Here is a 17,829-nt window from a genome sequence, read left to right as displayed (position 1 = left end):
AAAGATTTGAATTGGTTAGACAAATTAAAGAAGAAAACAAAGCTAACAAAGATATTGACTATACTTGAATGAAAAAAATAATAATATGCCAATGATGAAGTCAGTAACATGTGCTTCAGGGATATAGGAATGACAGTATAAAGTGCTCATTTGTCTTGCATTTGCTGCTGGAGAAATACAAACTGCCACCTTTTCTGCAGCAGATGTGCCATTTAGTGTAAAAGCTGATATTTTCATGAGGGTGTAATTTTTGTGACTTTCGTAAATCACAGGCTGGCCACAAATCTAACAGCACACAAAAATATTGCCATGTACAGTACAGTAAAGTTGGCAGAGTGAATGGTAATGTCAGTGTCAAATTCCAAAAGGAAAAAAAAAAAATCTCCCAAAAATGTCTGTGACCTCCTCATTCATCGAAAATATCTGTACATGAAAATAACAGCTTTTACATTATGGAATGTAAACAATTAACACTCTTGTGACGAATCACTGTGAATACGACTGGTTCATCCCAAGAATCTTGCCACGCCTGTTGTGAACAATATCAGCAGCATCAGAATTAAATTTGCAAGACTCAACGCAGATGCACAGCACAATCGCTGAGAGCTGTCTGGAGTGATGCAGACGAGAGACCGCGCAATGAGATGAAAAACCAGCAACGCTGGTGCTGCTGCTGATGATCAACAGCCTTCAGCAACTTTCATTTTGTTCTTGTCTGTCAAACCCATTAATCATCACCCAGACTGAGGCCTGCAAACAGATGTGCATAGGCTATGCAATCAACTGCATGAGAAGTATTTTGCAAGGAAGGTGATATCAGCAAATTGAAGAATGACATCGGATTGATATGCAAATAATATGGACCTCATTTCCAAGATGCCATGTGTTGTGTAGTTTCCTTTGAGAAAAAACAAAACCAAAAATCAAAAACATGGCCCTTTGATTTCTTGCAAGTATGTCTTTCATTTTTTTGTGCGGACCTCTTCTTTTTTGCTTTCTTTCATTTTTTAGAATTTTCTTTATTTATTCATTTTTATTATTATCATTATCATTTTTCATTTATCTATTTATTCATATTTATTTATTCCTTTTTTTTTGGGGGGGGGGAATTTTTAAATTCACCTTTTTTGCCTTGCCGAGTCTCCTCCACAGCTTGCTAGGATCTAAAACCGGAAGCACTGTTCACTCTGGTTCCAACATAGCCTTGCTGCTTGCAGCAAGCTTGCAGCAGCGTAAAGTCAGAGAGGCTTCAGCGCAGCCCCAGACCCAGCAATCTACTCACCAAACTCTGCACAACCCAGAAGTTTTAATGATGATGCAGTCATATTAAGGTGGGTCGCATCGCTTCAAAAATACAGAGCATCTACGCACAGCTTTAATGCAGCATTCATTCTTGGTGGCCAGAAATGCATCCCTCATATCAAAGCCCTGTGAATTCACTGCACACACAGCATATATCAACTTTTCTTTGGTGTTCTAAAACACTTCTTAAAATGGTCAGTGAAAAAAACCAAAAATCGATCTTCCATTTTGTTTGTCTCAATAAATTTGTTCAGTAGACATGCAACATTCAGATTTTACCCACAGAGTACTCAGCAACTTCTGCCAACTCATTTTTTTTTTTTTTTCTGCTGAGCAAGTTCATTTGATGGGCTGTAGCAGACAAAGGTTCACACATTGTCATTTTCAAGAGATTGGCATGTAAGTGATAGCAGCACTGAAGTACAAAAGCGAACAGGCATTTTCAATGAGGGATGCATCTCAAACCTCCTCTCGCGTTCGCACTACAGCTGCGCAGCACTTGGCATATAATGTGAACAAATGATAACATAAAGGTAATAGAGTGAAGGCTGCCCTCTGTTGTTCGTACATGTGTAGAAGGTGTCCAAGTAGTCGCAGCCCATCTCCACCAACAGTCCCAATGCTGTAATTTTCAGACATAGGTTTATAAGAGAACACAAACAAAATGGGAGAAAATGAGAGAAAAAAAGGAGAGCATTAGTGCTGCCTGCAAAGTACAGTAACCACACGCTGCGAGGGGAAACATAAAAAAGAGAATTAAATGTTATCGCAATAAAGCGCAAGTTAGGAGAAAAATGGTGCAAGAACAACCCTTTATAGTTGATGGTTAAGGGATACATTCATAAAACAACATTTACAGTGCAATGTACCTCAAGTTATACACAGCATGTACCATTTCAGGAATCGCATTCTTCTTCAATAATCAAGTTACAGCCTTTTCTGTGAACATTTCTTATTGCATTGATGCTATTCATTCAACAACAAAAAAATCAATAAAGGAAATACTTTTAAGCAGCAAAATACTACACCCCAACTTATTCAAATACATACATTGGGAGAAGTAAAAATAAGCATGATACTGCCATGGTTTGGAACTTGTTTGAAATTCACATCAATGTGTTGAACTCTGCAAAATTATTGCATGATCAAAAAGGCTCACAGACAAAATAAGAAATACAATGTACTTTAGAAGAAAGTTAAAATGGTACACAATTATTACAACCCTTCTTTCCACCACAAGTAAAACCAGAATAACTATTTTTCTTATAACTGCTTTGTCTCATTTTCAAAGCCTCAATGTACAGCCTTTATGCCACAAAATTTACTTGTTACTAGAGGTAATAACTATCCCTCAACATACCCTCTGTTTGTTTATATCAACTGCAGTTTCATAGCAGTCTGGAACATTCACCTACAATGCAAATGACCTTTCATATCAATTTCCTTTTCCTTTTTCAATTTTACAAACACACTTGGGTTCACAACAGAAAGAGACTCTAAAGAGTCAAATTTGGGCCCATGTCAAACTTATCTACAGGAAAAAGATTTGGAGAACAGACTTTAACTTGTTTCTTTTTCATGAAGATGAATATTGCCTTTCAACTGAAAAAGGAAATTCCAGTAAATTAATATTTCATGAGAAGCATATAGTAAAGCAATAGACACCATTTGTTTAATGAATTTGGCACAAGAACATGTGTTTACTGCTCACTTCTTGCGATACTTCAAGAACAAGATAAACAAAACTGAAAAAGTGAAACCATGGTTTTCTATTGCATGTCTTGGATTGCACAGCATCTGCATGTGCCTGAGACTATTTCTAAAACCACTTTATGCCACAGAGGGCATGTGGGACAGACATAAGCTATAAACTTACTCTGTTCCAGCTTAAACAGTACAGAAATACATATCAACATGTAGTATAAAATAATCCTTCATTTGCTGTTCTCATTCCCTTACCTGCATCCCATCAAAAAAAAAAAAAAAAATGATAAACAAAATGAAAAGAGATTTGAAAGTGACTAATGTGCCCCTTGTAATCTTACAAATGTGCATTTTTACAGTTTGTCTGATTATTCAATTGCAAAACAGTGTGTCTATCCATCAATTCTTGCTTGTCTTAAGATGTTGCAATTGCAATTCAAAGTGAGCATGTCACAATCTGACATTAAGAACACTTTCACACGAATTGAAACGCAACAAACTGGGGGGGGGGGCACTTCCTAACTATTTTAGCGTACAATAAGCAAACTTAACTGTTTACTTCTGAAACAAGTATCATTTCTATTTTTTTTTTTAAAGATTAAAAAAATATCCCTGAAAAAAATCCCAGAGAAGAGACAGTAAACTATAACAAAACTGCTAAGATGGCAAGTGCATGATGGAATCATAGCAAAATGTACCTACTTTAACTACGGAGGGTTGACACCAAGACAATATATATATATGACGGCATACACAGAGGTAGAACAAGGACGAAATCAACATGTGAAAGAAAAAAAAAATCTAAAGAGGCAATTTATAGCTTCTACATAACAATATAAAAAAAAAAATGACAAAGACAGCCACACAAAGACACTTCAAACACTATCTAGATGTGTCAAAATGCAGCATACAAACACAGAAATGAAAAAAAAAGAAGACAATTTGTGGCATCTTCTACTCTCAAATATCAATTCATACCTAGCCACTTGACGAAAGAGCCGATCATAGAAACAGCGATCTCCATATCCCACATGTACGGGTAGATGTCGTACAGGAGACTGCGATTGGGCGTGTTCAGGAGCCGGGACATCAGCTGCTTAACATCCTTGCAGAATTTGAAGAATTCGGCAGCACGGTCAGTCCATTCAGCCGCCTAAAAAAAGACAGAAAAAAAAGACTACATGTGGTGGGATTAAGTTTTGCTGTAGCACCTTAAACAACTTCAAACATTTCATAAATTCAAAATACTGTATTTCTGCGTATCAGCATAGGAAAATAACTTTTCACAGCACAAAGTGTGGCATTCTGTAACATGACACCATAACAGTACTGCATTAACAGCACATTCATTTGAATGGATGGCTAAATTGTTTAGAGAACATGTATTTAGGAAGATGAAAATTTTAACTTGACTTACGACCCTTGCCCTTTGACCTCATGGCCATTAATTCTTCAGATAACAAGGAAAAGTAGAAATTATGCGGTGCATACTATATGTCCCCGCCGGAAGTAGCATTTTGTAGCAAAATGTACAATATAGGTCAAAAATCAAGGTCAAATGTCAAAGAAGTCAAAGGTCAAAATTCTGTGTAGAAGTTATGAAGCCCTCACCTAGTGCCATCACATAAAGCAAACGGAATCGAAATAGGGTTAGAAATGACGGAGTAGCATTTTGTAGCCAATGTACAATATAGGTCAAAAATCAAGGTCAAAAGTCAAAGAAGTCAAAGGTCAAAATTCTGTGTAGAAGTTTTGAAGCCCTCAACCTAGTGCCATCACATAAAGCAAACGGAATCGAAATCGGGTTAGAAATGGCGAAGGAGTAGCATTTCGTAGCAAAATGTACAATACAGGTCAAAAATCAAGGTCAAAGAAGTCAGAGGTCAAAATTCTGTGTACAAGTTTTGAAGCCCTCACCTTGTGCCATCACATAAAGCAAACGGAATCGAAATTGGGTAAGAAATGGCGAAGGAGTAGCATTTTGTAGCAAAATGTACAATATACATGTAGGTAAAAAATCAAGGTCAAAGGTCAAAGAAGTCAAAGGTCAAAATTCTGTGTAGAAGTTTTGAAGCCCTCACCTACAGCATGTAATGCCATCACATAAAGCAAACGGAATCAAAAATCGGGTTAGAAATGGCGAAGGAGTAGCATTTTGTAGCAAAATGTACAATATAGGTCAAAGGTCAAGGTCAAAGGTCACACCTGAAATTCTGTGTAGAAGTTTCAAAGCTCCCATGTAGTGCTATCATATAAAGCATACAGAATCAAAATTGGCTCATAAATAACAGAGAAGCAGCAAATTGAACATTTTGATCACACGCGGACGCACACACATACACACATTCACACATACACACGGACACACACACACACGTACGGAGCCCATTTCATAGTCCCCTGCTCGAACTCGTTCGGCTGGGACAATTATAACTGGTAAATCCATTTTCATGACAATAGCTATGCTTTTATTTAAATAAGGGGAATTCTTTTTTACATTTCAACATTTACACTTGACCATTGACCCCATGTCAAAAATAATCATTACCCGGCAGAATCATTGTGCAGAAATGCATGTATTAAGTTTATGCACTGTGTAATCTCCAAGGTATGGACAAAAAGTGTAATTTCAGCATTACATAGCAGAATTTGTGCATTTTAACCTGCCTTTGACCCCTGACTTTTGACCCTGACCTTTCACACCAAAATTCCCAAGAGAATCATTGTCAGGCAATTTATGCATGTGTACTAAGTTTCATAAAGATACCGTGAGCCATTTCCAAGATATATATCCCCCCCCAAAAAAAAAAAAAATTAATAAATTTTAGCATATTTACTTGACCTTTGACCCCATGGTCGTCCAAAACTTTCCCTAAAGAATCTATTATATCTGATGATACATGTATACATGTCTACTAAGTTTCAAGAAAATACCTTCAGGCATTTGCATGATTTGCAGATATGGGGGAAACAGTGAAATTTTGAGAATTTGACCTTGACCTTTGACCTCAGGGGTGTGCACCTGAAAGTTGATCCGCACAACTGTGTTCACCCATACATGTACATGTATGCCAAGTTTCAGTATGATACACATTGCACCTCAAACAGTTTCTGAATTACGTTATCTACACTGTACAATATTGATTACCAATGAACAGGACGGACGGAAGGATGGTAATTAGGTGATACGCTATCAGCGTATCACCTATTGTGATTGTCAAAATTTCTCTTTTTTAGGTGATACGCTATCAGCGTATCACCTATTGTGATTGTCAAAATTTCTCTTTTTTTTTATTCTTCTTTCTTTCTGCCACATTTTGTGTCTTCAATATCTCAACAATTACATTAAGGAATGACATGACATTTTCAGTCAACATGTCTCATAACAATATCTGGGCACAATAAGGTTTTCATGACAGTAACATATCTATGACGTCATTTAGGCGCCATTTTGTGATTTTCGGACCTTGTCACATGATCGATCATAACTTCATAACTAGATATCATTTTTGCATCATTTTCGGTGGACATAAAGTTCAGGTCAGGCTCTATCTTACTTTTTGACGCCAGTTACCCAGGTCATCATTACGCGCGCGTAAGCGTGCGTCAAAATTTTAAAAGGCTCAAAACGACTTCCCAATGGGAAATCTCGAAGTTTCAGACAATTTTAAGCGTTTCAAACATTTTTCGCGTGCGCGTCCGTCCGCGCAATTTCGCGCGCAGAGGGCGTAACTAACATGAAAATGCAATTTTTTTGACTGATTTGGATTTCTGATACTTTGAGTAACAATATCCATTGATTTCCGATCGATTTTGACCTATAACAAAGGAATGCACTGGCGTCAAAGTTGAAATTCCGCGCGCGCGTCTTTCTGCAAATATAGTGAAAAAACATGTTTTTGTTTATGTCGCCATAGCTCTTTAAAACGTCTGGTGACAATATATTTCTATTGCATATTACAAAAGCATATGAATTGGAAATAACTTTTCAAGTACCAATATTGCCAGGAAAACTCATGACGTCATTATATCATCATCTGAAATCAAAAAAGTGGAATTAATTTTTTTGAGGTACTGTTTCTGACATTCATTTGCTCGTATCTCTATTGTTTAAGCTTAATATTACCCCAAATTCAGATATGTTTTGCTTTGAACATTTGCCTTTCAAGTCCATGTCATGGTTTTGAAATTTGATGACGTCATCATACTTTAAATTGTGATTAAAAGTAAAGACACAAAATCGGACAAGTTTACGTGTTATGTCTATGGGAGGTGATTTTTTTTTAAACCATGCATTGACTTGACAACGTTTAAGCACATTTATCTCGGCTGATTTTGCTTCATTTCCTCTGAAACTTTAGTATGTTGTAGCTGAGACAATAAGCTGCAGTAATCATGCATTTTATTCTTTGAAATCTCCTCATCAGATTGAAAATTTTGCAGTTTAGACTGAAAATGAAAATGGAATGTGGACAAAACGATTCCTCATGTATCTTTCACATACATAAGTTTACGTTCCCCATATTTTCTCGTCGAGACGTATGGCCGAGTGGTTAAAGGCGACGTCTCAGAGACGTAAGGTTGCGGGTTCGAACCCCACAAGATCACGAAACAAAATACTTAGCTATTTTACTTTTTTTCTTCAATTTTGTATTACATATTCGTCCATGTAGAAATCACGTTCGTATATAAACGCACCTATACACACACACAGACACACACACACGCCATATCCCTCTTTTTTGTGTGTTGGAGACCACATTGCTTCGACTGCAGCAAAATTTTGCAGGTTGACTTTGTCAATCGATCATAGTATGTAATGACGACTGAGGTGTTGTACTTTGAACAATTGTCTTTCAAGACCATGTCATTGTTTTCTAATTTGATGACGTCATTACACTGAAAATTGTGATTAAAGGCAAGGTATGAAAACCAGCCGATTATAGGTTTTATGTCTGCGGGACGTATTTTTCCCAAGTTGCCAGAAATGGCATAGCGACCTCAGTCGTTACAAGGCCGCTTTTCCGTCTAGCAATGCAATAGATGTTCACACGGCCACGTTGGTTGAGTGGGCATTGACTTTCCCCCTGTTATATCTATACATTGTTTTTTTTTTTTTGTCTTACCATTTCCGTGGATGACCCGTGGCCGAGTGGTTACAGAAACGGTTTCGCATGCACGCTCAATATAACTTCAAGGTGCCTATATCACATATTTTTCTTTGTCGATCACAGATGACTGTCATCTGATGACCACAAGCATATCACCTAACTCGTCCTCAATGTGACGAGTTTTCATGTCTCGTTTATCTTGTATCAGATTACAATTATTCTGCTTCATGGTCCCATAAGATAATAAACACTCACTTCATAAGAATACATTTTGTACCTCACACTTCTACATTATTTTGAAATTAAAAGGTAATAAAGCATAGCAATTTCTACTCTATCAACCACAAGAAATTCCCCTCGTCCATGTGTGCAAAACTTTCAATATATTGAAAATCCTCAGTAAAGGTAGATGAAATAAAAGATTTTATAATGATAATAATAATAATACAATACATTTATAAGGCGCTTGAAACGGATGTTTCTAAGCGCACGGTTTACTGGAAAATTAATATTTAGTCCAAAATAATACAAAAATACAAATACAAAATAAAAACCAAGATACAGTGTATAAATGTGATAAATAAGTACTGAAAATCAAAGTCAGTGTGCATCTCCATCGACCGACCCGCAACTGGACCATTCCAAAAGACTTTCTACCAAAAAGATAAGTTTTCAGCCGAGTCTTAAAGTGATTAACAGAAGTGGCTAGATGTAATATAGGCAGGTAGAGAATTCCAGAGAGAAGGGGCAATTGTAGAAAAAGCATGATCACCATATTTTGTGGAAATTAGCTCTTTCTCTCTGTATTATATGCTAGATTCTGCAACTACATGGTAATGATAAAAAGGAGAAACATATTTTCACAACTGAAATTTCAACCAAACCTCTTCTCTTTTCATGAGAATCAGCAAATACACAACATAAAGACTATTCTGAATCTTATCACAACTGAGGTGTTGTAGGAATCTGCTGTTTCATAACCCCATTACGTTACATCATATTCCTTGTGAGTTAATCACATTTTCTGTTCCCTTCTTGATTTGTGTATTGTCCCTTTCTGTAAAGACACCGTTGTCAAAAAAAAAAAAAAAAAAAAAAGAACTACCATGGGGGGAGGGGGGAGCATTGCATGAACATAGCATGAGATTATGCTGGTGATGCACAACTACAATGGGAGTGCACCCTCCAAACATTTCAGGTGCCTCATATCTTTTAGTAAATGTGGAAAATTTGATATGGGCAACATGAAAGACTGGATAACAAGTAACCTCTAGAATGCAATGATCAAAAGTAATCTTATTAAGTACAAAATCAGTGCATAGGATATTCTTATCCACACTGCACATTTTGTTTTTTCCTACAAAACCGCGAGTGTTGTACAGTAAGCCTTGCTACCTCCTTTTCTATCATCAGTGCTCAGGATAATAGTTGCTGCTTGGCTTTTTTACATAAGATGATACAACTTCATACTGCAGGAAAAGATTCTTTTGAATGAAACCAATGCAACAAGTAAGCAGCAGATTCAGCAATATTATTACAGACGTCACCATTAAGATATTGACATGACCATTATTTGTGCAAGACAGTTTGTAGTTTCAGCATCTTGAAAGATCCACAACATGAACCCTAGGTGAATTAACTTTATGTAAGAAATACTGTATTTGTTGGAGTATAAGCTGCACCTTTTTCAATGGACTACAAACAGAAAAGGGGGGGGGGGGGTGCTGCTTATACAAGGGTATACAGAAAAAAAAATAGTCTTATCACCTCAGCATTCCATGTAATTTTCCAATATTCAAGTGCCTTCATGTAGAATTCTTTCCATTAAAACTGATGAAAATAAACTATTAGAAAATTCTCATTTCAGTATCACTCGCTCTATTAACACTAAGCATTTCAAGCAAATGTGCACTAGTGATCACTGAAGCCCTTTTCAATTAGGGACATGTGCTGGTAGAAAAGAAGCAAGAAAGAAAGTGAATACCACAAGTCATACTATCAATGACTCAGCTGCAAAAAGTGTAAAGTCTTTCATTAAAAAAAAAAAAGCTGAAGGATTCAGACACTCGCATGGACTTTTATAAAGGTTACAACCTCTGACTTCAACTTTTTTTCTTCCACTGGGGACCTAAAAAAGGGGTGAGGCTTATACATTGAAAATTATTGTACATTATTTATTGAAATGTGTAATTACTGATATACCACATACACAACAAATACAATGTTGAAGTACACATAAATGATCTATATACTGTTATTGGGTGCCAAATAAAGACTTTACAAAAAACCACACCAACATACAAATGGTAATTACTATCTACAATCATATTCACTTAAATCTGGACTGATCTTACATTTGTTTCATTGCATTCATGCAGAATATATTCTACAGTAGGTATAACTTTGTAAGGGATAAGTCAAAATGCTTAAAAAAAAACATAACTTTGACAAACCTTAAATCATGGCTACATGCAATACTTTTTCTTAATGCTTGGTTAATGATCCCACAGATAACATGTTGCCACCAGGCAATGTAACAACTTGCTCCAACACAGGCTCTGTGGTAGCATATCAATGGCTACACTTCATCTCTACTTACCTTTTCTGAGGTCTTGCCTGTCTTCTTGGCAGAACACAACACAAACGCATTAGTCCTGAGCCAATAAATGTCCTCCAGTTTCTGGGTTGCCCTCTGCCCATGCTCGTAGGGCAGGTAGAACAGTTCGCACATGAGGGCGAGGTCGTCCTCCGTGACCCGCTCTCGCACCACCGATTTCCTCTCCTGTCCGTTGCTGCTTTCGCTATCACCAACGGGCTGCTCAGCTGAGCCGTCCACCTGCATCTCACAGTCCGTTGCACTCTCCGTGTTAGAGTCTGTCAGCGGGGTGATGTCTTCCTCACCCTCGACCTCCTGCGGCTCTTTCGCCGGCGACTTTTCGGCGACATCCGCCTCGTGCATGTCGATGTCCGTCACCTTACTACTCGTTGCCGTACTCGTAGATATACTAGTACTGCCCTTGGTCGGCACCACAGTGGAGTCCGCATCACTAGTCCTAAATAAGGCATTCGAATCAGCTGAGGTGTTGACGCTCTGGACGGGTGGGGCTGTGAGGGGCAGTGGGGGTGTCACCACGGGCGGAATCACCACCACCTTCTTCTTGCTGCTCAGCTTAGTCTGACTGAACACGTTGAGCCAGTCGGCGATGGCAAGTTTGAGGGCGTGGTCCGGGTCGTAGTCGCCATGGTTTATTCTGAGTTTTCTCTGGCCTGGTTCATTATTGCCTTCAGTCTCGAGTTGCTCATCTGCACTTATTGCTGCTTCTTCTGTCATGTCTCCTACAGCACACAAAAGAACCATAATATACTCATTTCACACACAATTCTAGTATTGCCTTACCTACATTAAAGGGATGGTATAGTACTGGTCGAGGAGAGGATTCAGCTTATAAGGTTTTGCGAGATACTTAGAAACCTCTTTATGAAATGTTAAAGAGCATACAATTCTATGAGGAAATCAAAGTTTATTTGATGAAAATCTGTTAGAAATTGGGTGAGATATCCAAAACAAAGTAATTAATATCAATGACTTGGCACCTACATGCTTGTTTTCCCTCCATACTATCTGCACATGTTGTATCATGTCTTCTGTAGCATGGTTGTAAGACCTAAAACCTATGCTACTATATATTATTTATCAATATTTTTTTTCCTGTTTTTGTCAGAGGTTTCCTGTAATATCATGTCGCCTCTCCTATATTAGTAGGACTTCCATTACTTATATACACGCAACTAATAACCAAATGTGAATTTTCATCTGGAAAACAGGTCACTCCAGGAAATCAAGCATTACAGACCTGGTGGTTCGTCTTTCTTGGTATCAGCACTTCCACCAGCTTTGTTCCACGTTGCCAGCGTGTGGAGAGCTATGTGGTTCAGGAAGTACTCGCAGTTGGGATTCGTTAAGACACCACTGATATAAGATTTCAGATCCGTTGATCGGCCTTTGTATGGGCCTGTGTGAACAAGGGGGGGGGGGATGGTTAGGAGGAGACATCTTTAGAATTTTCACAACACATTTTTTTTTTAAATCACCATTGCTAATAAAAAGAACAGAAAAGAGAGAAACATTACACACAAATGCAATCATTTCCGCCATCATAATCATATTCTATCTTTGAAGTCTGGAAAGCGCATTGAAATTCTTTCCAACTCTGAAATGCGCTATATAAAAAACAGCTATTATTATCATTATTTCAAGCTCACAAACTCTTTCAAGTGGGTTATGGTCCAGTTTCCTCATTCTGTTCTTACACCAGCTTTAACCACTCCCACGATCATGAATCATAATTTCATCTGACCAGAAGGCAATACTGATGAACTTCATAGAATATTGGGATCACACAATTCAGATTGTAATAACACATGACCAACGTGGTAAGAATGAAAGGGAATTCACCAAATACTCAATAATACTGAATTGCTGTCATTTAGAAAGAAACAGCCCCCTCCCAATATCATCAAGTGTTTCATTCATCTAAAGGATCCTTCCTGTTTCAAAGTAGGATATATCCATATTCCGCTCTTCCATATCACTAAACTGAAATACATGTTTATACACAGACATGCAAACACACATATAGAATACATTTCCACATCATTTGTGGTTATTCACTAATACAAAGAAGAGAACTTCTTAGAAAGTGACAGTTTTCATGTGACTAAAATGGCTCAATCAAAAGTGTTGATATAATTCTCTTACCATGCTTAAAAAAAACCCCACATAATTCTACTCCTAATCTACAACCCTATGTGTATGCTTGATATCATTCACTATTTTCAGTCGCCTTTGATGAACATCATAGGATGGGTATTGTTCCCCAATTTCAAAGAGTGTGTGAGATTCTCTGATCGTCGCATGAAGTGGAGTGGGATCTCTTAGATGTACAAAGGTAGTGGATTCTCGAATATACAGGACCTCCACTTGATGGCATTTAAAGAGGGAAAGCTTTTTATAGCTTTACCTGAGGAGATAGTTCGTTGACGCACAACTCTGGCTCACCTGTTACAACTGGTGTTACCAGCATTCTCGTGCTCATTAGGCATACATGCTACCCACTGAGAACACTCACTATCATATGTCACAAGGGATTTCATGATATCCAAACTGTTGTGACTGACAATAAAATACTGCCCAACTGATCGCTGAACTGCTGATTGAAATCCGACATGACTGACGTAAACTCACCCAGATACATGCGCTGCTGGTCGTAGTCGTTTGCATGAATGTTGTCCCAGATGAGCGGCTTGCGTTTGATCACAGAGGTCAGTTCTTTGACGGACTCGATGGTGATGAACTTTGACACGACTTTGCCACCTGTTTTCGCGGTCAAGAAAAGATCAAACCACAGTCACACACTTTTCTCTCCTCATGAGTCTTCTTGGTGACTTCCTACACCTTTTCTTGTTCCATTAATACTGTAAACATGATACTTTCCCGGCATGAAATTTTCGCAAATTGGAGCCGACAGCCATTTTTGTGCCATGAAATTTTTGCGAGTTGCCTCTAACAATCAATGCATACAGTGTAGACAAGAACTTTCACATGCATTTTAAGTTCTTGAATCTTGGCTCTTGCAAAATTCACGATATTAAAATGCATGTGACCATTCGTTTTACAGTACTCTCTTCCTGCATTACTTCGAATGACTTCCACATGTGTCTGCATAAAAACCTTCACATGCACATACAAGGAAAGACAGCATTGCTAATATGAACATCAGATCACAAATCATGCAAAACTAAGATATGTAGAATTACAACAGTATCCATGGCACAAATAGGCTGGTGGAATTACACTGTAAGGTAACATATTGGTGGCTTTTGAGCTCATGTACATTGTAAGTGAATTTAATCAGCGCAGTGGGTTCTAAGTGAAACGAGTTGAACAATTTCACAAAAGTGTATACTGTATGCAAAATCTTTGTGCCAATACAAGTCTATGAAAAGGGAACAAACGACCAGTGACTAATTACGTGATCCTCAGTCAGTGTAGAAAGATCACAATCTAGCAGGATAAAGTCACCTGTCCACATAATGTGGATATCTGGAAGGAGCTTTGCACCCAGAGTCTGCAGGTACTCTGAGTTTTTGACGGAGGGGTGCGCCCGGGTAGCACAGTATTCTGTAAACGGAAAAGGTGTACACAGTAATAGTTCAGCACCATGTGACATATGACCAGTTTGAGATTGTTGCTCGTAAAAGTGTTGAAAGAGCACTAACACCAGCACCAGCATTAAACATGAAACCACCAATTATATCCTGCATGACATATCATATGAAGTATACAAGAAGTTTGATATCTTTTGGAGAATATCTCATTTTCAGAGTCAAATTTGGTAGAACAATACTTCTTGTGCTGTTGCCACACACCAACACTCTTCCCTTCCATCTTGTCAAGTGTATCAAAGGTGTCAGCAGCACAAGTAGCGTTCGTCAAGTAGACCTAGATTGGGTTTGTGACCAGACAGGTATGGAGACATCTTGTGGGCTTCACTGACAGTGCTTGGCACTCATGTTTATTAAAAGAAATGTATGAGAACTAACACACATGAGGCACCCTGGGGGGGGGGGGGGGGAAATGAATAAAAAGGAATTGAGGTAGGTATGAGAAAGAAATGTATGTGTAAGTCCAGAACCTTATTCATTTGTTCACACCACAAACAAACAGATCTTGTAGACCACCCAGTAGCATGAGGATTCATAGAGTGGGAAGGCAGGCCTAGCTCTGATATATTAGAGAATCCCCTTAACACATTGTGTGCAGCTGTATTGCTGATCTCTATGTAAGTACACACACAGCCAAGAATCTCACTAAGGGTGCTTTCGAGCGCTCTCCTAAAGCGAACTGTACCGTACCGTACCCGCGCCAGAGGAGCGCTCGAACGCTCCTAAAGTGTACTGTACCGTACTGTACTAAACTAAAAGTGGACCACTTCCCGATGTGCTCCAAAGCGTACCAAAAGCGTACCAAAAGTTTGCTGTAAAGCATGCACGTATTATGCGCATACGTCACAATGCAAAGACATCATTCTCATTGTTCAGGACAGCTGTAAGTAGTTCAAGCGCCAGGTGAATGACATTCTTGCTACAAAAATGCATGACCTTTCCTAAAATAACTCGTGAGGTACGCTTTCTTGACAGAGCGCTTGAACGCTTCAAATCTGGCACAGTTCGGTACGGTGCGCTTTGGTTCAGTTCGCTTTGGTTCGCTTTAGAGCACTCTAACGCACCCCTAGAGTCGACCATTATCAATGAGCGTACGCTTTGATGTTCATATTCGCTGACACATGCCTTGCGGATGCTATTTGTGATATCAAATGTACACCAGTGGGCAGTAAATGAAGACTGATTCTAGCTGAACATCTATGTTCCCCGATGCTTCTGGGTCTGTAGAAGTAAATCTGAAAGTTTAGTCAATATTACTTAAAGGGTGACAGTAAGGTTTCTTTGGAGTCAATTTGAACAATTCTGTGTGTATGTCAATGTGGACAATGCACATTCCAAAGCCTTGGTAGAGAAAGAGAAAGATGAGACAGAGGAAACACAAAAATGCTCCAAAAGCAGAACAATGATAAAGAAGATTTTTATACAACACCCACTTCTTACTCTATTGATAAAACATATCACTTTAATGAAAACTGAACTGTCCCCGAAATGAAACAAAGACATGCAAACCAATTGTTGGGGTCAGGTTGTTCTCAATACCTTGAATCCATCATGTATAGCTGCCTATGGGTGCGTTCAAGTGCTCTTAAGCAAACCAAAGCAAACTGAACCAAAGCGTACCTTACTGAAGTGTGCCAGATTTGGAGCATTCCAGCACTCTGTTGAGAAAGTGTACCTCACAAGTTATTTTTAGAGGGGGTCACCCATTTTGTAGCAAGAGGGTCATTCACCTTGCGCGCTTAAACCACTTACAGATGTCCCACACAAAGAGAATGAATTCTTTGCATTGTGACGTATGCGCATGATACGTGCATCCTTCACATGCGAACTTTCAGTATGCTTTTGGTACCCTTTTAGAGCACGTCGGGAAGTGGTCCATTTTTGGCTCGGTACATTTGGGTACGGTACACATTAGGAGAGCTCAAGCGCTCCTCTGGCATGGGTACGCTACGGTTCAGTTTGCTTTAGGAGAGCACTTGAACACACCCTAGAAGAGATGAATACACATTATTAGCTGGAAGTACTACTTCTGGTATTCTTGCTGAAATGACTCGCACAAGCACAAACACTCAGGCACTCACTCATACATCATGAACAAAATAAAAATTAGAATGCTGGCCTAAATGGCATCAGTACTATAAAGGCTAATACAAATGTTAGCAATGCTCAAACCATGTCAGCACGCTATAAAAAACCACTGGGCCGAAGGGCCAGCAGACTTCAGGGCCAGCAGGCTTCCGGCCCACCTGGATCATAGACATTCACCTGTTGGACAGAAGAGGAATCTTGGCTGGCCTAGGTACTGGAATGCCTCATTTGTGACAGAAACCTGAGCGTGGGCAAAGGATTGAAAGACTTCTGTGTCGGCAACGCTCATCTCCGTGTCAATGTCATCGAAGAGGAGAGCAAAGGCCTCGCAGCCAAACTGGCTGACCTGCAGAGACGGAAGACAGTTGAGAATGAGGGGAAAAAGAAGATTGCAGATATCTTAATTATGTGTTCAAAAAAAAGGAGAACAATTCAAGAGAAATGTTGCACACACGTTGCACAGTGAGCTTTGCCCATGGTCTGTCCAACCAAGCAACATCTAAATCATGCAATAAAGATTCAATAAGATAATATTTGTTATGGTCAAACAGAAGCGGGAAATTAATAAGCTTGTTACAAAGCATTTCCACATAACCTGGGTATGAATGGAGTATATCAGGAAATGGCTCTGGCGGCTCAGTGCACTATTTCATAGAAAGCTGTCAAATGAATTTATAAATGATAAACTGAAACTGAATGAATGATGAACTGGTTACTTGTATCAATGTGTCCATTATGAGCTATAAACAGTTTTTGACTTGTTGTGCCCTTTCCTATTTCTTGTTGACTGCTAAAAGACTAAGTCGCAATAGGCGCGGTCAGACTGGCAAAAGATTGAGAAGTTTAAGATGGTGTGTTTACATTCTTGAAATTTTGCAGTGTGACCGCAAACTTCCCGCGGAACCTCCTGCGAACTTTCTTGCAAAACTTCCCACTAAACCTAGGGATATTTCCTCTCTCCCGCCAAATTAGTGTGACCGCTATAAAGCGAAACTTCGTGATCTTTGTCATGTGACCAATCCATCACCTGTTTGCGGACAATGCCTCCGAAGCACACGGCTATTGTGTTGTACAGGTGTTCATAGTTACATCACAATCACCAGCCATTAGACCATAAACAGATGGTACACTCTTTCTTCATCCTTGCGCATGCGCACTAATGACCAAAACTTCTCAGTCAAAAGATTGAGAAGTTTGGCTGCCAGTGTGACAGGATGACAAAAGATCGCGAAGACTTTGCGAACTGCAACTTCTCCATCTTTTGCAAGTCTGACTGTGCCCAATGTTAACACAGAAATATCTCTTGTACAAACGGTGTACGGTTACTGGCATTTTCCTGGTAATTGATGACAACTTTTCTTTCAATCTGACAAATATCAGACGGAATTTCTTATCAATA

General features: G+C 38.8%; 1 protein-coding gene across 1 annotated transcript in view; it reads right to left on the bottom strand.

The window, feature by feature from the left end:
- Positions 1–17,829, bottom strand: part of LOC139724388 (protein O-GlcNAcase-like) — a 38,669-nt gene that overhangs the window by 11,726 nt on the left and 9,114 nt on the right. The window contains exons 4-10 of the mRNA XM_071635532.1: positions 16,608–16,776; positions 14,200–14,298; positions 13,363–13,491; positions 11,972–12,130; positions 10,717–11,453; positions 3,985–4,159; positions 1,871–1,924 (exon numbers count right to left, since the gene is read on the bottom strand). Of these exons, the coding sequence (XP_071491633.1) occupies positions 1,871–1,924; positions 3,985–4,159; positions 10,717–11,453; positions 11,972–12,130; positions 13,363–13,491; positions 14,200–14,298; positions 16,608–16,776 (1,522 nt within the window). The remainder of the gene's footprint in view (positions 1–1,870; positions 1,925–3,984; positions 4,160–10,716; positions 11,454–11,971; positions 12,131–13,362; positions 13,492–14,199; positions 14,299–16,607; positions 16,777–17,829) is intronic.

This window comes from Diadema antillarum, unplaced genomic scaffold (genome assembly GCF_040938485.1).
Source record: "Diadema antillarum isolate AM-2024a unplaced genomic scaffold, OU_Dant_1.0 scf00000212, whole genome shotgun sequence".
NCBI lineage: Eukaryota > Metazoa > Echinodermata > Echinoidea > Diadematoida > Diadematidae > Diadema > Diadema antillarum.
The sequence above is the reverse complement of the archived record's forward strand: the minus strand, read 5'-3'. Positions and strand labels throughout refer to the sequence as shown.